Source organism: Ascidiella aspersa, chromosome 9, assembly GCF_963924565.1.
Source record: "Ascidiella aspersa chromosome 9, kaAscAspe10.2, whole genome shotgun sequence".
NCBI classification, from domain to species: domain Eukaryota; kingdom Metazoa; phylum Chordata; class Ascidiacea; order Phlebobranchia; family Ascidiidae; genus Ascidiella; species Ascidiella aspersa.
Window position 1 is genome coordinate 17,237,153 of NC_139455.1, and position 23,750 is coordinate 17,260,902.

The 23,750-nt window shown below is 37.4% G+C and overlaps 1 protein-coding gene across 1 annotated transcript; it reads left to right on the plus strand.

Annotated features, from left to right (window-relative positions):
- Positions 1–1,261: 1,261 nt before the first annotated feature.
- On the plus strand, positions 1,262–23,573 carry LOC146133310 (uncharacterized). The gene is made up of 24 exons (XM_083396850.1): positions 1,262–1,293; positions 1,879–1,958; positions 2,396–2,585; positions 4,518–4,690; positions 6,307–6,448; positions 6,592–6,785; positions 7,134–7,253; positions 7,907–8,026; positions 8,401–8,523; positions 8,922–9,056; positions 10,343–10,489; positions 11,406–11,551; positions 12,395–12,485; positions 13,155–13,279; positions 14,383–14,462; positions 16,161–16,242; positions 16,825–17,029; positions 18,649–18,765; positions 19,016–19,138; positions 19,926–20,048; positions 20,923–20,992; positions 21,444–21,616; positions 22,965–23,077; positions 23,398–23,573. The coding sequence occupies exons 2-24, from the start codon at positions 1,898–1,900 to the stop codon at positions 23,479–23,481; spliced, it is 2,937 nt and encodes a 978-aa protein (XP_083252976.1). The 5' UTR covers positions 1,262–1,293; positions 1,879–1,897; the 3' UTR covers positions 23,482–23,573.
- Positions 23,574–23,750: the final 177 nt, after the last annotated feature.

Below are 23,750 nucleotides of genomic sequence, written 5' to 3' on the forward strand. Positions count from 1 at the left end.
TTCAGAACATTGGTTGATTTTACTCTCTTGCATAGAATAGACCAGCGCTTTTCAACCCGTGGGATGGTACGCACTTGTGCGGATGAAAAAAATTGTAATTCGGATGAAAGTGGTGCATGTTATTATTTTTCATTATGTGTAATACATTAATCAAACAAGCTGGTGCGCCCACTTATGCGTTACAGGTACCGTAATATAGTCTCGTAGTGGTTCATTGCCACTTAAGATATTTATTTTATATCGGTCAAGGCTTAGTCACGCGGTTTTAATACACAAAACCTTTCATGGTATTCACAAATAAAACTAAAGGTTGTAAACTTACTGTGCTTGTTTCGTGCGGATCGAAATTTTCCGAAATAAAAAAGTGCGGATGAAAATTTTAAAGGTTGAAAGCACTGGAATAGACTATGCTTTTTTAGCCAAAACGTTTACAGACCTGTCGTTCCGACAAAACTATTCATTCAATTTATACAGTCCGAATTAGGAAAACTGAAAAAAGACCGTTGGCCAGCAGCATTTTTAGTAAAACCGGAATTAGAATCAAACTATAGAATTAACCCTCAAGCCATTCAAAATAGAGAATTATTTGCTTTTTTAGAACTATCTAGCTGTCCAAGTCTGTACTACAAGCAATTTTGATAAACCTGTTTTCTATGACGCTTCAAGGATCATTCAAAAACATTATTTCACCGTGTTTTTTATTACAACGATGCTTTCATCATAATTAACTCCTACTTTAAGCTAGTCTAGGCAAATTTTAATGATTATGAACAATGGTGAATATGACAGTTTGCAGTAAATGATGCGCTAATCAAGATTCTAGAATTATTCCCTAAACATATGTTTATCAAGTTGTAGCATAAAATTCGGTAATAGATATAATTTCGGTAAAACACATTTTTAAACCCAAAAGTGTTATTGCTCTTAAAAAGTTCGTTTCCTTTGTTGTCTTCAGAACCTACTTTGTGGGTTGTTACAGAAAGGCTGCGATTGAAGTTTTGGCGACGATGATTCGGTTGTTTTGATATTTCCTGTAATCAAAGCGAAGTAGTAAGTTTTCCGATACAAGTCGTACAGGGCGCCTCGCACGTGTAACACTGAGCACGGTACAGTTTGAGCCCAGCCTGGAGTTACAGTTTGAGCCCAGCTTGGACAATTTATTACGAAAAAAACGTTATTAGTACAGCAAACTGTCAACGTAGCCGTTACATGCTGGACTTCAGTGTACAGGCTGAACAGATTTAAAGTACCGTATTGAACTAACGGACAAGCTCTAGCTCTGGAAGAAGAAAGGTAAAGACCGTGAATTGAAAGGCACACTGTTTCCAGCCCTAAATCCAAGGTTGTAATCTTGTCTTAATTCAGCTTAAATCATTGTTTTAAAATTACTGTACTAGACTTCATTTAGGCAAAATTAATTGACTTGACTTAATGTTTTCAAAATACTTAAGTCAAGTCAGGTCATTTGGAAACAGTGACTTAATTTCAACACTCTCTACTAAATGAATTAACGGACTTAAACTTGGTTAAGTGGTGACTTGGACTGGGTCTTGACTTGTTATTTCTTTGCAAATAACTTGACTTAAACTTAAGTTGTTTTTCAAATGACTTGACTGGGAGTTAAAAATGACAATGCCTGAAACATACAATGTTCCAAAGATAATTTAAAATGTCTTCACTTTTATAATAGTCTACCTTAAGATTGAAAAGCTATTGTTAAACTACCAGGAAGTTTAAAATTATGGCTTTCGGTTCTGTTCGCAACTGATTTTCAACAGTATAGTAGGCTACAATTTTTTTAAATTTAGAACTTGTTGCGAAATATTAAACGTGCATACTATCAGTTTCTTGTCCAGAATCGCATTGTTTTATAAATAGGACAAATAAGTTGATAAAAATGATGAAGAAAGCTGTTTTGATTTTAACGTGGATCGCCCTTGCAAACATGAACTTCGCAGGTAAGTTTTATGCAGTGTCCAGTGTACAAACTGTTCTAAACAAACGCCTTCCACTGCTGTCCTTAAACATCAGTAGGCTATTGTAGACGAAAACCTAGTGCCGAAAATTTCTTGGGCATTATAGAGTTTTCCCGCTGATGTGAAGTAATTGTCGTTGCGAACAACGTAATAATTTGAGAAATTAACTTTTATTCCAACACTTATTTTAACTCTCCTTTCCAATTTCTTCTCTCATATGTACTTCAAATTATTTTTCAAATTATTTCTCCAACTCTTTTTCCAACTCATCCTCCAACATATTTTTTTTGAGGCACTTGTTGCAACACTAAAAAACGACACAGCGTAAATTTACACCTGTCACGTCTTTACGTAGAATAGTAATGTATACAGTGTGTGAAGTGTACAGCTCAATACACTGTTTCTGCGTTTATTTCCAGTTTCGAATCCGGATTGCACCCGACAAATCCACATTAGATCAGGATCACATGGCCTGATTAACTCTCCCAACTACCCAAACGACTACCCGGGCAATTCAAACTGTGTCTACACTCTAATCAGCACGAGTAGCGGCAACCACATCACTATCAACTTCGAGGCCTTCCAGCTGGAGGCCCACAGAAGTTGCTCGTAAGTGTTCGTAATGATTTAACCAACGTCTTTCTGTTTGGCGCATAATGGTTGGAGGTTGTAGTAATAACAAGCCCATAGGGCAGTGATTCCCGAACTGTGGGCCATGGCCCAGTCTACTTTAAGTGGGCCATAGTGGTATTTGAAAAAATTGTAACTACACATTTTGCTGTAGTAAAATAGTTGTTGGCATAAACTGTGCATGCGAGTTGTTAAACTTCAGCAGACTGACCAGAAACTTAATAAAGTTACAAAATGATATCAAGGAATAAAAATGTTTATAATATTTGGAAAACTTTTGTTAATCAATATGCACTAGTCATAACTAGAGGTGAAAAAAACGATAGGCCACCATCTGTTTTCTAAAAAAAACATTGGGCCACGGAATAAAATAGTTTGGGAACCACTGCAACAGGGCCTTCGATATTTATCGTAGATTAGTTCGGGACACGCTCGCCTAATTAGCTGTAAAGGATAAGGTTTGACTTTACGTTATCGAGCAAGACGTTTATAGGACATTGCGACAGTCACTATAAGGCAAACACAAATGCACACCAGTGCCCACATTACGCTCCAGCTTGTCTCAAACCACGAGATTGCAAACTTCCTCAACCGAACAACTTGAATGGGCTTTCGATATTTCATTATTATACACTTAAATTGAACTTGTATTGTTGTAGCAATGTAATTTTGAACGAGGATATCCATAGCCGATTTGTGTTTGAAAGAATGAAAACCAAATCGTGCAGTTTACATAAACGACTTGGGTAAAATATGAAATAGGGTTTTCTTAACTTTACCAAACATATACAAACGCATTAGTGTATATTCCAAGGGTGACGATTTATTTTATACAGCGGGCAACATGACCATCATAAAATATTGTGGCGGGCTGTGTTCAAATGGGATGTCAAGTACACACAATTTAACGCCATACTGTGACGGTATAAAACGCTTAAAAAGTACCCTTAAGAATCGTGTTGTTACGTTGGACACAAATGTGCAACTGCAGTCGAATATACAAAAATGGCGGTCAGGCGAAGCGCGAAAAGTTGCGGCCATTTGGTTTAAAATTCTGACTTTAATGTAGATTTAGATAGGGACGTGACGCATTGAGAACAAACAACAATTATTATGTAAAAAGTTCTCTCAAAGCACAAAAATACTACAATGCGTTTAACTTATCAAGGTTTTACGTTGAACATGTGTTACTTACGAGACAATGGCGTTATTGCAAATACCGTAGAAATCGAGCGAAACACGAAAAAATAGCTACAATAAAATTAGGTTGAAAAAATGTGAATACGGATGTTTAATAAACAGAGAATGGCCTTTATATTTATTATGTTCATATTTTAAAGACGCTAAGGTTTTTCTATAAGAAGGCAACAAAAAAACCTTAAAATTTTGTTCGGCCATACGACAATGTTTAAAGTAATGTTTGTTGATTTTTTGCCATAACCGTAATAATTATGATAGGACAAGTCACGTATGTGACACAAAACAAGAAAGGGGTTTTAATTAGGCACTCTTCCTCAAAACTTACACTTGTATTATTTTACCCACGAAACATCGCGCTATGCAGTATAGTAGATCACTGTTTCTTAATCAGGTGATTGGCTCACCTCAGGGTGAATAAAATTTTTGCAGGGGTGAACCAACCAAAAGGGGTGAATAAGAGTGAACCGTCAGAAATGGATGATAGATTGCGAGTGGGCCAAGTATTCGGGGTGTTCATTTTGTGCTGTTGTATATAGACGAGATAGTTTTATCATATCATGAGACAAGGGTGAATGAAATCTGGAGATAGATGCTAGCCGCGAGCAAAACTAAAAAAGTTTAAGAACCACTGTAGTAGATTATCACTATGGTGTTTACTAACCGAGCAACGCTAAAAAGTCAACGCGCTGATGATTTTTGTGAATATTGCAGATTCGATTATGTGGAAATTTTTGACGGCGCGAACACCGAAGCTAACTCGTTGGGAAAGCATTGCGGCGCCTCTCTACCGCCATCTTACTCCAGCAGCGGCAAGTATTTGACCATCCGCTTCAAAGCTGACGATTCGGTTCATGGAGACGGATTCAGCATCGGCTACAGAGTGGGTGGGTTAACCGTTTCACTGTGAGTTGGCACCAGCCCTTGTGCTCCATGCACGAAAGTTCGGGTTTCCTGAACAACATGAAATATGAGTTTGTTCCTGAAATGCCCGTCTTGTCAACAACCTATATATAACTACGTTTACAGCCGCAAAGCACTTGGTGACATGAGTAGGCCTACATGTCTTTCGATAAGGTTAAACCAGTTGTTCTCAAAGTATGGGTCACGACCTAAACATGGGTCGCACAGGGTTAAAAAATGGGTCGCCTTATGGTGATTCAATCCTGCGCAAACGTATTTTTTTCATTTGATTTTTAAAATATTTTCAATTCAATCATAACTGAAATATTGCATCATAAGCTTTTCACATGGCTTCAAATCTGTAACCTGGATTATTGCACCATAAGAGGTTTTATGAACTTTTTAAGGGTTGCCAGCTACAGTAGCTGCTAAGACTGGTGTAAGCCTAAACAAGCCACGCTGATATTATAAAGGAAAAAAAACAGTTTCACCAATCACACTAAAATAAATCAATCATTTGTTTGTAATCAATCATTGTTTCATGGTTGTCTGTGTCTTTTTTCTAATTCATGCATATCAGAAAAAGTACATTTTTTTTATGTTTGAGGCTTGGGTCGTGAGATGCTCATAAAACTCAGATTTGGGTCGCGCTTAAAAAAGTCTGGGTTAAACAAACATTTTAAATGTAAAAGTGGTTTAAATGTAACTTAAAAACGAACAGTTTAAATGTAAGTGGTGCCACGCACGATTCTAAATCCGATAAAAGTTTATTTTGGCTTTCGCATAGTGCCGAGTAAAAAGTAAGCCTAATAGACTTCTATTTGAAATTTCTCCAGCGGTTTCCCAAATTTTAAATTTGCAACTTTTTGGTATTTAAATGAAACACTTGCGGTCTCTTAAAACTACTTAGCGGTCACCCAAACCAAACCTTAAAAAAAACTGCATATGACCACACTACGGTACCTCAGTGTACAATGGTTGTAGTCTTGGTTGCTAACTATAGCTGTTAATTTATTCTATCGCTTAATAAAGGATTTTAATTAAGGGTCCATTATGTGCAAGGCCCTTCAAATTGCAGGCTCGGCAACTGTTTTTTTATTTTCGGCAACTGTTTTTTTTTTTGAATTGCCGACCGTGGCCCGGATATACGACCTTTGTCTTAGTTTTACTTGATCGTTAAACGAACAAAATATAAGTTATTTCAGAAAAAATACATTAAGCTTTATGAAATTGTTGTTGTGTTCCAAAAGTCATCAAACGTCATTTGTTTGAATTGCACCCGCCAACGTTTCAACAGTATTTTCTTTTTCTTGAGACAGTATGTCGCGGGATAGCAGAAAAAACCCCTCGCCTAAAAAAAACTTTTTAAAATAGTGATAAGGACGCCTACACACTAGTACAATCCTTCAAACGTTATGCGTGGTTTAATTTAGTGTATTCCTATTTTTTTAATTTTTTCGAAAAAATGTGTTTTTATGTCAAATGTGTTATGTTTGACTTTTTAGAGAAAAAATGAAATTTTTTGGCTAAAAAAAATTTCCCTTACTATTAGTAATAAAGGATTTGGTCACAGTTTTATATTTTTTGCTACTGCTTTCAGGTTGTACGCAACAGTTTGAGACAATCAGTGGACAATTCGCGTCTCCAAACTATCCATCCATCTACCCAAAAGACAGCAACTGCACTTACGTCATGTTGCCTCACACCGGGAACCAATTTCTACTTAGTTTCACACATTTCGAGTAAGTAAATTGCAAACTTGTTCGGCCAAAAATGGTGCATTGGACGATTAACGCAAAGTATGCGTTTTTGTTTGAGCTTATTAATTATTATTTTTATAGCCGATGTGTTAGAATGCTAACCACACGGTTTCTCCCTCTTTTAGTGTCGAAGAATCCACCAACTGCGAGTTCGATCGCGTTACCCTCTCGACCCAGGAGGGTGGTTCGGAAATCGGCAAGTATTGCGGAACAAAGGGAACCTTCCGGAAGCTGGTCAACTCTTCTCGTATTTTCCTCAATTTCGTCTCGGACAGGTCGGTCGAAAGAAACGGATTCCAGCTGAACTACAAAATTTCAAGTGAGTTCGAAGTGAAATGTTTGTCAGTTGTGGAAAAACGTATCAAAGTATTTTTTAGTATACGTACAGGATTTGGTAGCCGAGTTTCGGCCTAGGTTATAAATGATTTAAATTTTTTTAACAATATAAAATAGGGTAAATGTATACCTAATCTATTACATATTATTACTTAATTTTTTTATTGCCTTGTTTACAATTATTAGGTATTAGTCCTATTTTAGTCTTATTTCGAACTATATGTTTTATTCCGATGTTGATGTTGTTCTTATTTCGGTCTTACGGCTGGAGTCTCTACACGTCTCTTCCACCTGCCTTTTTCACACACAATTTTCTAAATGTTGTTCGCAGCCAACTGTTCCGTGGATAATGGCGGCTGCAGCGATTACTGTAGGCTCATTCAACCTGGAAAGGTCTTGTGTACTTGTGACCCCGGATACCGGATCGATGATAATGGAGTTCAGTGCGTCGGTAGGAAGAAACATTAAAATAAATAATTTAATTGAAATATTTGCAGTTTTAATCATTTTTCAAATACCGCGACAACTCAAGTTTAGCACGATTACTGGTCTTTCGTAAAGTTGCCGAAACGGTTTGCACTATACGCATCAAAGCCTGTACACAGGTGATTTAGGGAAGTTCAACATTCTAGTTATCGATTTTCCATGAAACAAGTCTTTAAATCGGGTCATCCTAATAAAATTAAATGTACGCCAAGTCTCAAGTCACTGGTAATTATCTGTCGTGTGTAAAACGCATTAGTGCCTACTTTAACGTTATTAAGTGAAGACACTTGAAATATTTTTTTTAAAGTGACCAATAGCTTTAAATTTCCTTTTATCACCATTGCTAAATGTGGGCATGAATATAGATGGAAGGATTTTAGTAATCCACTGATTCAAACTTTCATCGGTTATGAAGACCATGTTTTGAGAACCGCTTTTCTAATCGTTTATTTACACCGCATAAGCTCTTTATAATACTTTTTCTTCTCTAGTATTTTATTGAAGTTATGCACCAGTGTAGTTAACATACTCGTGCATTTTGACACCCCATAGTGATGCCGTGTGTTGCACTTAACATGTATTTTTTTCTCTGAAATGCTTTATCATCAACGCTTTTAGACATTGATGAATGCTCTAGCTCCCCCTGTGCCGACGTTTGTACCAACTCGGACGGTTCGTTCCAGTGTTCTTGTTCAACGCCGGGTTACCGGCTTTCGCCGGACGGAAAAACTTGCACAGGTTTAAAACCCTTCTCTAGTTGGTTTGGGAGGGCTGGTCCGCAGAATGTTAAACGAAATACTGCGCCGTACTATTTAACAAAACAGGAACAAAAGATAACCTTAAGACGATGTGCCTCGAGACGATTTAAGCTTTAATAAAGCAGATACCGAGATTTCGAAAATGCAATTATTCTAAGGGAGCTGTTACACCACGTTAATCAACCCATTGAATTTTATTGATATATAATTTCACGAAATCAGCTTTCAACTGGGATTTTCAAAAATTTCGCATATCCATAATTTACCTTTTTTAATGTACTTATTTGGCAGCAAAGTCAACAGCGGTTGCTGTATCGTGCAAACTGTCATTTTTCGTTTTTCGTTTTCTTGCAGATATGACGTGCAAAATCAGGAACGGGGGTTGCGCACAGCTTTGCCAACCGTTCGGAAACGCGCAATATCATTGCGCTTGCCACAAAGGATTCATTTTATCGCCAGATGCGCACAACTGTTCAGGTATCGCTCGTATGCTACACTTATGTCGTTGCCTTAAATCACATTTCAACCAGGTTGTCACCTTAAGTCAGATTTCCTGAATTTTAGGAAAACCAGTTACAATAACAAATCTATAGAGTATAATGGTTGGAGGTTGTACTGACTACTGGGTAGTAAATATATCAAAGCCCATACCGAAGTAGGTGGCATTTTGAATGTTTCGAATATCCCTTTATTTAGTTTTAATATAATCGATATTAAAAATGAAAAAGCTGAACCGTTTAAAACGCTACATATATTATGCATGGGCTTTGATATTTTTATTATTAATAATAAATCTTTTCACGGATACTCGATTACTTGTCATTCTATGTATGCTGACTTTCACTATTTATTGCATCTTTGCTATTTTCCTTAAGATATCGATGAATGCACAACAACCAACCAGGCATTTAGACATCACTGCGAACAACTTTGCTACAATGAAGCCGGGTCGTATTACTGCGACTGCAACGATGGATACAAGCTTAGTTCCAACGGAAGAACATGCGAAGGTAAAAGTTAAATGGCGGTGTATAGCAGTAACTTACCAATACTTGTATTGTTCATAACTTTCAAAGCTAATTATTATTGATCTTAACTTTTTTAATAATTGGCGCAGAAAAACGTTAGGATAATGTTTGCAATTAGCCTACAGGCCAGCTAATTTGCTAACCAAACATTGGTCAAATAAGCATACCTTATGGCAGTGGTCTCCAACCTGTGGGCCGCGACCCCAATAGGGGTAGCCTAAAATTTTTCTGGGGTCGCCAATGCTCACCATATTTCTGCTGTTTTAGCAAATGACGTAAACGTGACTAATACATAGCAAAGATACGCTTTTGTTTATTTTACTTATAATTGGTGTTTTAGCTCTTGAGACCTGCAATACTAAGCTATAGGTTGCAAAGATTTCAGTAAATAAATATTTACCTTTGGACTTCGATGCAATTAACTTACCCGACCTTGTCCAATTATGTGAGTGAAGTACTATTTCTGTTATTAACCACTTGGCTTTGCTTAACAAAATTCAGCGCAATGAGCATAATTAAAACGAAATATCGTAAATCACTCGGAAATAAAGCATGACATGTGGTTTTGCTTATGCAAAGCGGAGCCAATAGTCGACATTATGCTAGCACAACCATCACACTGAATACAATTTACTGTTAAAACAAATTGCAATTTTTGTAAAAACATTTTGGGTCACATATGTAACCACAGTTCTCTGGAAATGTGTAGAATTACGCATATTCGCTCGTGTTACGTAGTTCCAGCATTATTTTAAATATTTTTATTCCTACTTGAAAACAAAATGGGGTCGCAATGTGAATTCTGATTTCGTTTCATTGAAATTCGGGTCGCTTATTTGAAAGGTCGGAGACCACTGCCTTATGGAATTCAAACTTGATTTCATGTTTGGAAGCTTAGTTAAAACTCCAGGCTAGGTCATAACTTTCTCTTTTCTGATAATTAAACTTTTACAGAATACCCTACATCTGTTCGAAAACTATATGTCTAAACGGTTTTGTCAGTTTGGTATGGGTTCTGCTCCTATATACTACCATCATAGTACCTAGCGGGAATTCTTGTTTAAGCCAATTTATTGTGTTAACTTCAATTGGAACAACTAAACTGAATCTGGCGGACCCGAAATTGCACCCGATAGTCCTCATCTGTAGTTCTACAAACCAACCGAAAATGCGGTAATAGGCAAAAAGGTCGGGATGAGATAGCTTGGCGCGTCGAACTTAGCTGCAAGTTTTCTCGAGATATCCAACCGCGCCTGCTTGTTTCCCAGATGTGGACGAGTGTCCGGAGCAGGGCGAGGCCTGCGACCACAAGTGCATCAACGTGCCGAGCGGCTGGGAGTGCGCCTGCTACGAAGGCTACAGAGTGAAGCCTGGCAATCCGCACCAGTGCTCGGACATCGATGAGTGCGAACTAGGTGAGTACAGGGCTGGATTAACCATTAGGCAAAATAAGCACGCGTGGGGCACTAAGGGAAGGAGGGCACCACAGAAATTTTCATAGCCAACTTATAAATGGTGTCTTATGGAATAATTCGAGTTGGTCAGACGAATCAGACCTCAATAGTGGCCCTTGCTTTTTTTGCTTTCTTAAGTATCATTTTAAACCTCCATTTTTTTATCGATAATATCTTGTGTGTTTTATTGTGTTTATATTATGAAGAACACATATGGGGCTTTAAAGTCTTGAATGCTTATGGCCCCTAAAAGGCATGGATCAGCCCAGGGTAAGTACCAAAAACAAAACAACAATGAACACTATGGGACTTTTTTGGTGTGATAAGTGATCACCAGAACACAAGTATTATAGGTTTATGACATTCAAGGCCAGCCGAGTGAAGCGAGTTTGCGGATGCACTTTTGTCGCGAAAATTAGTTTTCTTTCGGACTCTTCTGCATATAAAACTTTTCATTTTGCCAATAAATCCCTGTACTATTAATTATTATTTCTCGGGTGGGTTAAACACTAAAATTTGACACTGTCCTATAGGAGTTTCGCTGAACTCGATACACGGCCACGTATAATACTATTTCAAAACAATATAGCCAAGTATCAACATTAATACAAGCAAATATTAGGCACCACAAACTATAACCTACCTTTTAACAGAATCAATTTAGTTATTTTAGCACACCAGTTTTTGGTATGATTTGGTGCCGTTTTTGGCGTTACTTTATGGTATATTTTGTAACACCAGTTCGAAAGAGCATCGGTATAATTTGGACGCTCTGTTTATTTACCAACCGAGGTTCAGACGCCGTCTTAAACCCATCCATTTTCTGGGTACATTTCATGGCAATTATTTCCTAATTTCATGTATCACTGTTCCACAGAATTGTATCCCTCCGCGTGCACTCACTGCGTCAACAACGAGGGTTCTTACTCGTGCGTTTGTGGATCCGGCTTTCTCGCCAACGATGATAACAGCGACTGCATCGACATTGACGAGTGCTTGGATAACAACGGCGGATGCCAACAGGTTTTGTGGTTCGGGCGTATTTTTTTTTAACTCGAAGTCAGCTTTGGTTCTGTAAGGCAAAAGTGTTGAGCAAATTTGCAACGTTCCTGAGGCGCTGGTTAAGTGCATATGTTGGCCCCAAGGCAATATTATTTTTCAAACATATTGCTGGGACACTCCTAACCCAGTCACCAAGACTTAAATCTTTACTTAAACATGTCCAACTTGAGTTTGGTAAATATTTCTCGAACCCACTGCTTCTCAAACTATTTTATTTTGCGTTCCATTTTGATGATCCTTTCATACCTCGTTTTTTTTTATTAGGAGTTTAATTTAGGATCCCTCTTAAGCAATCCAATAAACGCATAGGGCCGCTGGTCCGTCATTGACACTAAACTGGCTTCTTTTCGACAGTTATTGTCGAAAATTGGTTTCAAAATAAATCACATAACATAAATTGAATGGAGTAGTTATAGCTAGTATTCTTCCCCACCAAAATCAAAATTGCTTAGTTAAAGCAAACGTCCCACCAAAAAGATCTTTGCGGCTCAACGGTTGAGAAAAGCTGCTCTAACCTAAATTTCTAATATATATAAATGTATATATACTTTTTGGAGATTTTTATTCATTTGCTGCCACTTTTTTGCAATGTTAAGTTTATAAATATTCTGCTGGCGTTAAACTTGTGCACATAACAACAAGATGTCCTGCAACAGTCAAAAGAAAAGTTTTCGCGTTTATTCCTTTCGTGATTTTTTAAATGTTTAATCAGTAAAACAACCAAAACAAGCTGCAATACTTCAGTTTAAAATGCATTTTCTGATACTTTAATTAAACTAATAGCTAAATTCTTCTGTATTTCAGGTCTGCTTGAATACTCCGGGAAGCTTTTCCTGTGTTTGCCTGGCAGGTTATGCTGCGGTTAACAACGATTCATCTTCTTGTGGAGATATAAGTAAGTCATGACAAGTAAGCCATCATTCGTAGACTTATATACGAAACGAACACGTTTGGCGCTAAAGAGTACTGTATTCCAAACGTACACCCATTTGGTCAAACATGGGCGAACTATGGCCCGAGTGTGAGATCCGACCCGTTTCACCGTATAATCCAAACCCGCGAACAATTTTACAAAACATTTATAAGAAGCAGCGAGATATTAAGTTATAAAATAAACTTCGCACAACTCTTTTGAAATAAGTAGAAAAAGAAACGAAACATTACGAAAGAACTTAAAAAATGAGTTTCGATAAATTTGCGCTTCCAAGTAAAAAAATGGCCCGTCTGTCCAACGGTGCTTTAGGGGAATGACTGCGTATGGTTTACCCCATAACATTCTTAAACGCATAATAATTAAAAGGATTCAAAGAAATTTGCATTCGAAGCGCAATCGGCTAGCTAACAAACAAATAAATTAATTCAAAGGTATACATTGGTAATTCGACTATTTGTCCATTTAAGAACGACAGAATCGTAAAGCACACATTTAAACACCCGACATGTTTCATGTACTGGACGCACAACACATAAATTTTAAAAGTTCCAAATAAGATTCGGTTTTCTGACCATATTAAACGTCACGCACCTCAAGCCACAGCGAATAACGTCATATGTTGCGTAATAGACGAGTGTGCCCTCTCACCCGACGGCCGTGGACCGTGCGACCAGCACTGTGAGAATACCCCCGGAAGTTTCTCGTGCGCATGCGCAGGAGGCTACGTCCTGCTCGAGAGCGGCCTTCAATGCCAGGTTTGATGCGGCTCAAATTAATTGTTTTTCTATAGAGGGTTGGGAAGCGATTTATCGCCGTATACGAGAATACTAACTGATGTCATTCGTATGTGGAATTCTGTTATTGCCAGATGTAAACCTACTTAATTCAATTTATTTTCAAGATGGTTTCTGTCGTCGGTAAGATACACCAGTTCTATAGGTGGCACAAATGCGATGAGTTTTTCGAAAATAGTATAAAACAACCCACTTACATTTATATACTATTTCTATGATAAAAGTTTCTATCGGTTCTTATTGTAAAAATATAGTATCATTTGGTAACCTGCGCGATTTTTTTATCGTATTGCTACTTATATTTTTAATTATTGTCATTTGGAATTTCCTAACATATACCGTTTAATATATTTTATCAATGGAACTAAAATTGTCGGTGCTATGGTAACGCTCCGTTTAAAGTGCGAACGTTTGCCTTTTTGTCCAATAAGGTTGTGGGAAATATCGCTTATGGCTAAAACGGTCTGTTTAAATTGCCAAACATACCTTTTTCTCGATCAACTTCTATACCTTAGCTATTGTAATTAATAAAATGGAAACTCCACACAATTTAGCGGAGCTAAAGAAAGTCCCCAGCTCTGTGTGACCTCTCTACCTGTTGAGATAAGACTGAATTCCCTGGTACGTCGTTAATATTTAACACAATACGTCGAAATGTGTATGTATTGTAAGCATTTCAAGGGTGCGAGGGTTATTGCGCAACGATGTTGCATTTGTCTGTTTTAAGCGGACAGCTTAACCTTTGAGTAATATTGAATAAAACCTCCAGCTTCAGGTTTATTGTCTAACGGCGGTTTTTGTAAGGTGTATCGCCATACGGACCTGGTTAATTAAAAGGATAAACGTAATAAAATTAAACGTTAATTGACTTACTTAATTTTCGATTTTCTAAACCGCTCGTAGCAATTTAATTCCAGTACACCCCGAACCACCCGAGGAAGGGCATTACACCGAAATGTAACACGATATTGTACCCCTTTCAGACATTACAACAGTTATTTCTAGAATAATACATCCGCTCTATGCATATTTGACTCAACCATTTATTACTTTTTACTTTGTAGGATATCGACGAATGTCAGGACAAGAAACGCTCAAATTGTCAGCAAGACTGTAAAAATACACCGGGATCGTTTTCCTGCAAGTAAGTTGGCTTGTGCGGATCGCATATACAAGAAAAAAGAAGGTTGCTAAACTGTTGAAACTTATAAGTTGAAAGCAGTTGTACACCGAAAAGCCATCGCAGACTCGCCGAATCTGTCAATCTATGATGCAAGCAGAGCAAGCCAGAAAAACAACTGGCCTGCAGTGAGGTTCGAACTCACGACCTCCGGTCAAGCCGGGACCGTCGCTCTACCAACTGAGCTATGCAGGCTCAGAGAGGAGCGAGTCGAGAAACAACCATGCGCCAATACTTGCACATTTTGTTAGTACAAGCAACTTCACACTGGGGGATCATCAGTCCGTATCAATCAATGAAAGACACACACAAACATATGTGTTTAATAACATCTGTGATCTAGCCCCTCGGAAGTTGCTTTATGACCAACGATTACGGCTTCCGTATCAATAATAGTGACCGGAGGTCGTGAGTTCGAACCTCACTGCAGGCCAGTTGTTTTTCTGGCTTGCTCTGCTTGCATCATAGATTGACAGATTCGGCGAGTCTGCGATGGCTTTTCGGTGTACTATTGATACGGAAGCCGTAATCGTTGGTCATAAAGCAACTTCCGAGGGGCTAGATCACAGATGTTATTAAACACATATGTTTGTGTGTGTCTTTCATTGAAAGCAGTTGCTTTCAATTTAAAAAATTGTAAGTTGAAATCTATTTTATTGACAACAATGTGACTGATAGCCTCAATTTCTGGATACCTCTGTAATGATTAGTATTTACAATCGCTATAAGAACTAGCAGGATCGTGTTAAATAGCGCTTTTCAAACTGGAGGTCGCAACCATGCAGGAAGGTCACGACCAATTTTACACAAGGCGCATTGCTTTAGTGCAGTGGTTCTCAACCTTTTTTTTTTCGTGGCCCATTCACGTTGCAAAAAAATTCTGTGGCCCAATAGTTTTATGAAAGAAAAACTGTAAAATAGGTTTAGAACAAAACACAGCAGAACGTATTTCAAAACAGATTATTTATTCAACCGTGCATTAGTGAGATACTTAAACAATAAATTTACCTCCTTTTTTAATTCCTCCCCAAGCCATTATTCCTGTAGAATTAAATATAGTGACACAAGTGAAACTAAATCTAGCTTTTTTTAAATTGTTCTGGGCCCACCTCAAATGTTCTTATGGCCCAACAGTGAGCCATGGCCCACTGGTTAAGAACCGCTGCTTTAGTGTTACGTATTACTTAGAAAAAAATTATGTAGAAGCAGACAACGCGAAAGTTCTATTTATAACTATAAAACCTGAAGGACTGCGAGAGTTTTTTTTTAATAAAATATAATGCGAAAAAGCTTGGGTCTCCCGTGCTCCCGTGCCTAAATCACGGGTTCGCTTAAAATGCTTTGCTTGAATCGCTTTGATGAGTTAATCGGTATAAAGATTGTTTGGATCGTTTGGATGGCTTTATCTCTTTTGCGTGATTGCTAGGATGATCGCTAGGATGACTCAGATTGCAAAAGATATCTTGGGTCTCTCTTAGCTTATAATTTAGATGAACATCCTTCTTCCACATGAAGAAACTATATTTATTAGTTCTACTTGCACTGAGAAGAAGATTTTAATAGTTCGCAGCAGTCGTTTGATAGTAAATTACTGTCACTCTAACTCACTCATGTTCATACGTTAAATTCAATATACAGTACAAATCATTTTGTTATTCCCAGTTGTTTTGTTGGCTTCATCGAGCAAGACGGAGTTTGTATTGATATTGACGAGTGCCAAAATCAGCCCTGTGATCAAAATGTCGTAAGTATGCAGATTATACCAAAAACCTATTGCCTTTCCTTATCAAAACACATATATGTAGCGTTTGTCGTATAATAAAGAAATACCGCAAAATGAAAAAACAACCAGAAACATAAACTTTATGAAAGCTTGCATAGCACACTTGTATAGCTTTGCGACATCTATTGTCATTTAAGCCCTTGTTTAATTATTATTTATAAAGGATATGATTTTGCGAATAATAGTGATTTACTTTTAAATTGAATTCAAGTAAAATTTGCAAAAGCTTAAGGAATCAGTATTTCCTTGAGGAAAAGTGAACTAAGGAATATTTCGATCCTTATCCAGATCTTTCTGTTTTAGTATTTCAAGCTTGTAACATTAGGAAGTAGTTGGTATTTGTAAGTTATTTAATAGGTATATCAGCGTGTTGAGGCAGTTCTTAGCAATTCTTGAAATGTTTTGCAGTTAAGAGTTTGCGAGTATGCACAATAGTTCAACTTACTGGATTTTCAATAGCGTCTAATATGTGTTTTAATCCTGCATAAGGCGGCATTTTTCTGTTGAATGCGTTCTTAAGGTGTTGGTAATTTCTCTGTACAGGAATCCAGCTGCAGCAACACGCAGGGCAGCTTTATTTGCGAGTGCCCGCCAGGCTATGTCGTCACCAACGTGACGCAATGCACTGACGTCGATGAGTGTGTCACCACCGAGCACGGCTGCATGCAACTGTGCGTCAACGATCCTGGTACGTTTCATTGCAGCTGTGAGAAGGGCTTCACGCAAGTCGACGACAAAACGTGCACAGGTAAGTTAATTTTTTGCTGTTTTGAACCCAAATCTATTTTTATAAGTACGTCTGTTTTATAGACTGCTCTTTTTTTCTTTTTTTACACTGTGCATCTAACGTGGCGGTGTTTCTCTTTTTATCGTGGAAATTGACAATGTGTGTGTAACATTGGTCTCGTATTCCAGAAAAATTAAAAACGATTCTACATAATTCGAACTACATGTGTTTTTTTGAGTTGGTTATTAAACCGCTCTACTTTTCTGAATGAATTTTTCTTGAGATTTTTGGGGGAGAATGGACTTCATCGAAATCATATACCTAAGCCTATAAGTTCAACTTACCTTTCAGTTGTAAATGGGGAAAATCTTTTGCACAAAAATTTTCCTATCAATCAAAGCTACTGCGACATTTATTTACATTCGCTTATTCAAACATTGCGAAGTTTACCATTTGGGATTGCGAGTTTACCTTTACAAGGAAAGAAAGAACGCTATTGAATTGTGCTATATCCAACGTTTGCTCTTACTCGAAACTCCCAACTTATTAGCATACAAGTTTAGTTTGCCTGGATATTTACATTACGAAAGTTTAAACAACGCATTTGGCGAACGCACATTCATAATGTACGTATTCATTCGGTGTCCTATTTCATGACCAGTGACCATGTTCCGTTTGGCAGATGACAAACTAAACAAACGAAATACGTTTTCGCTTTATACAAACAACTGAGGTGCGGAACCTTTGGGTAATATGCAAATCACAACGAACGCTTTGTGTACATAAAAACAAGCGTGTTTTACCATTTAATATCCCAAGGAAGTAACAACTAGAATGTCTATTAATATGGTGAACCCATAACCTACTCACAATGTTGATACTTGTCCGATATTATCGGCAAGAAACCGATTTATTTCTCATTTCAACGTAAGAAACTATCCAAACCAGAACATTTCACCTGATGAACTTTGGAACACAATACACGGGATTTTGTAGTAATTTCAATAAAAATATGGAAGCCATAATATTCGATAAAATCGACATTTCGCAATTTACAGACGTTTCAGCAATAACACAAGTAAATCACTTGATTTTTACACTGATGATGGCATGAGTTATTGCTAAACGTCTGTAAATTGCGAAATGTAGATTTTATCGAATATTATGGCTTTTATATTTTTATTGAAATTCACCTGATAGTTTTGTCAGATAAAAGTGAAGTGAAAATTCTTTAATTGCCTCAAGTTTACTTAATATTTTTTAACAATGTTTTAAAGCAATTTTGATCGGATAACACGGTCTAATTGGTAAAATCAACAAGGTTTCCTTTTTCTTAACAGACTATAGGGGTCGTTGGCTAAATTACTTCGAAGAAATGTTCCGTTGATTCCCATCACCACATTAGATGAAATCTATAAAAATAAAATTGGTCGCGGGATTTAAGTTTGTTAATCCCTGGTTAAAATATAGTTGCCTATATTTTCCACGCTTTGTGCGTATTTCTTGTAACGTCTACTGAGCAACCTCTAATTCTGCTTAATAACCAACTTTATCCAAATATATATATACACGTTTGTTAGTTTATTCGTTGCTTGCTTGACATATTTATTCTCGATTATGTTTTTTCTTCTATCAATTAGATATCAACGAATGCAGTCGCAACCCGTGTGTGCAGTCATGCGTGAACATGATCGGAAGTTTTAGGTGCGAATGTTACCCAGGCCACTTTCTGCTTGCTGATGGATTCAACTGCAGTGGTACGCTTTCTAATGTCTTATATAAAGCTTCAAAGCATGTACACGTAAAAAACAAGTTAAGGATTAGCTATTATCGGTCTCGCTTCAGAAACAACTTTTCGATTATTTTGGACACAGTGAAGAAAAAAACTTTAAGATCCCTGCTGTTTTAAGATAAATAAAATTTGAGCAACACCTTTATATAAAAACTGATTAAAATAATATTTGCACCCTTTTGAAACCCAAGAACCCGTCTATTTTTTACATAAAGACGTGAACGAATGTACGGAAGCTACTCACAACTGCGAACAGGTCTGCGTGAACCACATCGGGCACTTCTCTTGCAAATGCAGAGACGGTTTTATTATGAATAGCGACAACAGGACGTGTGCAGGTTTGTTGGGTGCTAACTATCTATTTACTGTTAATCTAACCTTACATATCGTATTTTTCACGAAAAAAATAACCAGAGATGTGTCTATCAAATGCTAGCCAATTGTACGAACAAGGTTCACCAAGCAAAATTGGATAAAACATGCATAGTGGCCCCTAGCTAATAATTTGCTTTTTCGTATAATAAAAAAGTCAGCTGGTAGCGCTTCTTCTTAAAACTTGGGGCCTGTTGTTTCGATCGCATTTCTTACATAAAAAACACACATTCTAAAGGATTGTTAAAATGAATGCAGTTATATGTTAAAAGTTTGAAAAGTACCAGCAAGCAGCATCTATCTAATTTAAAAAGGGCTTTCTAATTAAAAGGGCTAATCTAATTAAAAGGGCTTTTATATAGAATTTTATTACAACTTATCTCGTTAAAGGCAAATTAACGGGTTTGCTTAGCCAGACTTTTGGTTCGAAAAACATTTTGTTCAGTGTGTCAAATTTATCACAATTTCACTATTTTAATGAGTATTACGTATTTGTTTCTAAATTTATATTTTTAAGCGACACAACCGATAAAGGAGCTTTGCATGAAATCATTTCGTAGAATAAAGTTTAGTTGAATCATCCATAACGATTTAACCAGATTTACAAAAACTCTTTCGTAGCCTGCCTCAACCATAATGAATGATTAAAAAGTCGTGTTCATAATTTTCGTATCAGAAACTTCAGTCAACCCATCCTAATGTGCCCTACAATAACTCCCTTGGCGCTGTATTACCTTGCCGTGCTTATTGCAGACATAGACGAGTGTGCAAGCCAAACGGCCGGTTGCTCACACAACTGCGTCAACACTGCTGGTTCTTTCTGGTGCTTCTGTGAGTCGGGATTCCAGCTCGGACCAGACAACAGGACCTGCGTTGGTAAGATTACCTTGGTATCTGTAAACATCGTTTTGGGTAATTTTAGTTAAATTTTAATGTTGTTGCCTGGGTATTTATAAAACGGGAAATGGTCCATTTATTGACAGCAATTGCCCTACGTGACTTTTTTCTACCAAATGTCTTAGTGTTGCGTTGCTTTTTTAAAATCGAAAATATCACTTCCGCGATCATCTTCAAGGTACATTTTTGCATCACAAACATTTCTGAAGTAATCGGACGAATCAAACATCATAATTCAGAAATTGCTTTTTTACATACTGATTTATTTTTTAGGATGTGCCCCTACAACACCTATATGCGACATATTTCATCTATATATTTTATATGATTCTAATGTAACTATAAACTTTCCCAAACGTGTCGCCATTTTTCTTCTGCAAAATTTTGTGGATCGGCAACGTTTACAAAACTTGCTTTTGTCAAAAGACAGTAGTAAAAAAGTCAAGTTCTTTGTAAGGTCGTGCCTTGTGTCGCAATAAGCCATTGTTCAATTACGAAGCAGTGAAAATCCCGTTCAAACGCCACTGTAAATTCCAGTAATATCTAATGGCGTCCACGAACAAAAGACTGTAGCCCTAAAGAGAATCGGGTAATTTTAGTACCGTTCGGGGAAAACTGTTCAAAGTCAAATATTTGCATTTGTTGACATTATTGGTATACAACTAATTACTATCGCTTTTTTTAAAGAAAATAAGGGATTATAGTCTCCAAAGCATGATTATTTCAGTTGTTAAGGGTCAACAGCATAGTGAGTGAGTCAAACAATAAGTTTCTTGCACAACCTGCCCAAAAATCGATCCAATTTTCGAGGGAGTTAAATGTCACTCTTTTAAACCTTGGAACTGTTTTTCAGATGTCAACGAGTGTTTGTCAAACAACGGCGGATGCCAGCATGTGTGTAACAACAACAACGGCTCATATTAGTGAGTGATAACTGAAGTATTTGTAGAAGTACCAACATACTGTTATAATAAAACAACAATATTTTGCAATTTTATCTTCGATCGTCACAGAAGTTTGAACGGACTTCATCGTTTCTCGTTGAGTTAAATTTATTTTGCTAAATATCAATTGCAAATTAGTCTATTGCTCTGAATTTATTTATTGAACCGAAATGAAGAAATCGTCAAAGTAGAAATCCAACATAAAACAAGATTTGGTTAAGTTTGCAAAAAGATCACTATCAAAGGAGGATACTTGTCGTCCTATTGTGTTAATTAAATAAGTGATTAAAGCGCCACGACAAAAAAAAACTTTCGCTGTTATGGCATAAATTCTTGTACAGCAATAACTCTCAATTATTTTTGTTGCCTCATAACGTTGGTAGGTTATGTATACTGTCGACTTTTAAGCAGCAGCTCTTGCGTTTTGCAGTTGCGGTTGTGACCGTGGTTACGTGTACAACGGAACGCACGGCTGCTCCGACATAGACGAGTGCGAGGTAAGCCCTGGAATTTGCAATCAGACGTGCACCAACTTTCCCGGTGGCTTCAACTGCAGCTGTGGTCCCACCTTCAAGCTAGGCGCCAACAACCGCTCGTGCGAGCGTAAGTTGGACCTAAAAGCGAAGTCAAGTTTACATAAAACTGTTACCCGATTTAAGCAAACTGATAACCAGTGGAAGCAAATAAGGGCGAAAGGGCCACGAATATCGTTTAATCCGTTGTCTGGCCAATGCAAAATTTGTGTGTTATTTTGACAGGCCTTGTAAGAGAATCCCATAATATTCGTATGAGTTTTAGGGCACTACCAGTAAGGAGTTTTTTTGCCTCACAGTCGTGGTAGATATTGCCGATTATATCGGAGCCAATACGTTCTCGTTCGATTCAACGGTAGCATCGCTGCGGACCCGATAACAAGTCTAAATAGGAATTTTAATCACGATTTTCGATCGAGCATAGTGATTTCTTGACTGAAAGGTAACTTTATCGAAAAATAGTAGGTTAAACTGGAGGTTGCTAAACTTATTCATGTTACTTTGAACGTTTTATTTTCATCTATTTTGCTTGTTTGGGCATATTAAAGACGTCGTTTGGTATCAGATCAGATCAAAAAAAAGTTCGTTGTGTGATGATGATTTTTAAAGCTACCTGAACAGACGTTGTTAACGACTAAAAGTCGCTATGACTTGTTTTATGATACCATTTGTTCCCACTGGTACACGGTCGGTCGCCTTAGTGTTTTGGGGGACAATTACGTATATTCTTTAACTAAAACGACCTTGTAAAAAAATCGGACGACCTTCATAAATAATACTACATTGTATCCCCGAGACCAAGACAGGATGGCAAATGAAAACCATGGTATCGCTCTTAAACCGTACTTCGCTGCTAACGACTTTGTTCTCTCGAAATTGATGTTACACAGGCTGAGCGGAGTGGTGTCTCGCCTTAGGGGCGGCCCCGACGGCGTAAAACCATTTGCTTTTTATCTGTTGGTCTGCAAATTCGACCTAGATACGGCAAGCACGTAGAAAATGTTCAGAGGCGCTGCTTACAGGATTGCAGCACGATCGAAGAGGCTTTGGAAAATTCTTTGACCTTAAAATATGTCAACCCGTATTTTCGCACATCTTACGTTCTCTTATTTTAGTTGCAATTTAACTTAGTGTTTCGTTTAAGGGCAACAATTATATTCCACTTGCAGTTTTAATTGAATACGACATTTTGCTTTCTGAAGAATAGTTTTATGATGATAACCTAACAAACGTTTAATAACTTTGAAACCTTTGTTTAATAATTTTAACATATTTGAGTAATATAAATAAAGCATGATTCGATTTTTGGATGTCGAACTGTTAAACCGGCAAGATATATATATGTGTGAATTTACTAAACAAATTTCGTACAACCGAACCTTTATTGAAGTTATATCGAAATGCTCAAAACTTTGCAGATTGTCCGACCTGTTCCGACTTCCAACAACTTGAGTCAGATGTGGCCGGGCTGAAATCGGTCTCAGCCACAGTTAACCAATTCCGAGACGAGATTCGTCGGCTAAGCACACTGGTAGGTCGTTTTTAATGTTTTGTTTAAATACAGATTTTAAAGCTTCATTTTTGTTTGAACCAAAAAATTATGCTTCCTACTCCCCAGTGCCAGAAAGTCATGGCGACTTTCTGAGTTATTGTGCTGCTGAAGTAAAGCAAGCCTGCGTTAAGATATAATGAGTCGCGTTTTGTCTTTATGCACGGTTTAAAAATAAGATTCTAGTGTTTAAGTGGGACTTATCAGCAACAGTAATATTAAAAGCTACGTTTACTTCTCAAATTTAAAATCAATCACCAATTTAATTTCCGACTTGAACTGACAAACGTTTTGGCATTCAGGTGACCGCTCTCCAAACTCGAGTCTCTCAACTCGAAGCAAACTTTGTAGAGCCACTTCCTAACGCTGGAGAAACGTCAAAGTAGTCTGCGCCACGAAAGGGGAACTTCGCTCACTGGAAGGTGGTGTTTTGTAAATAAAAGTGATCATTTGTGATTTACCTGCGTCGAAATACAATCACCAAGTTATGTAACACCTCGCCCTTTAGTTCGTGTATAATTTACATCAGCCGCACTTTGTAAGCAAGATGAAAAACTGGCAAGTCTTTGAACAGTAAAAGTTAGCATTTTGTAATAAAGATATAGAAGCTTTAACAGCTACGCGACCCTGCACTTGAAGTTGTGTTTGTGACAGC

What these genes read in the sequence shown, in the direction of transcription:
- LOC146133310 (XM_083396850.1), top strand. Translation starts at nt 1,898, where the DNA reads ATGATGAAGAAAGCTGTTTTGATTTTAACGTGGATCGCCCTTGCAAAC. An exon ending in CTTAGTTTCACACATTTCGA is followed by an intron (nt 6,449 to 6,591) that starts GTAAGTAAATTG and finishes TCCCTCTTTTAG; the next exon opens with TGTCGAAGAATCCACCAACT. An exon ending in AGACAACAGGACCTGCGTTG is followed by an intron (nt 20,049 to 20,922) that starts GTAAGATTACCT and finishes ACTGTTTTTCAG; the next exon opens with ATGTCAACGAGTGTTTGTCA.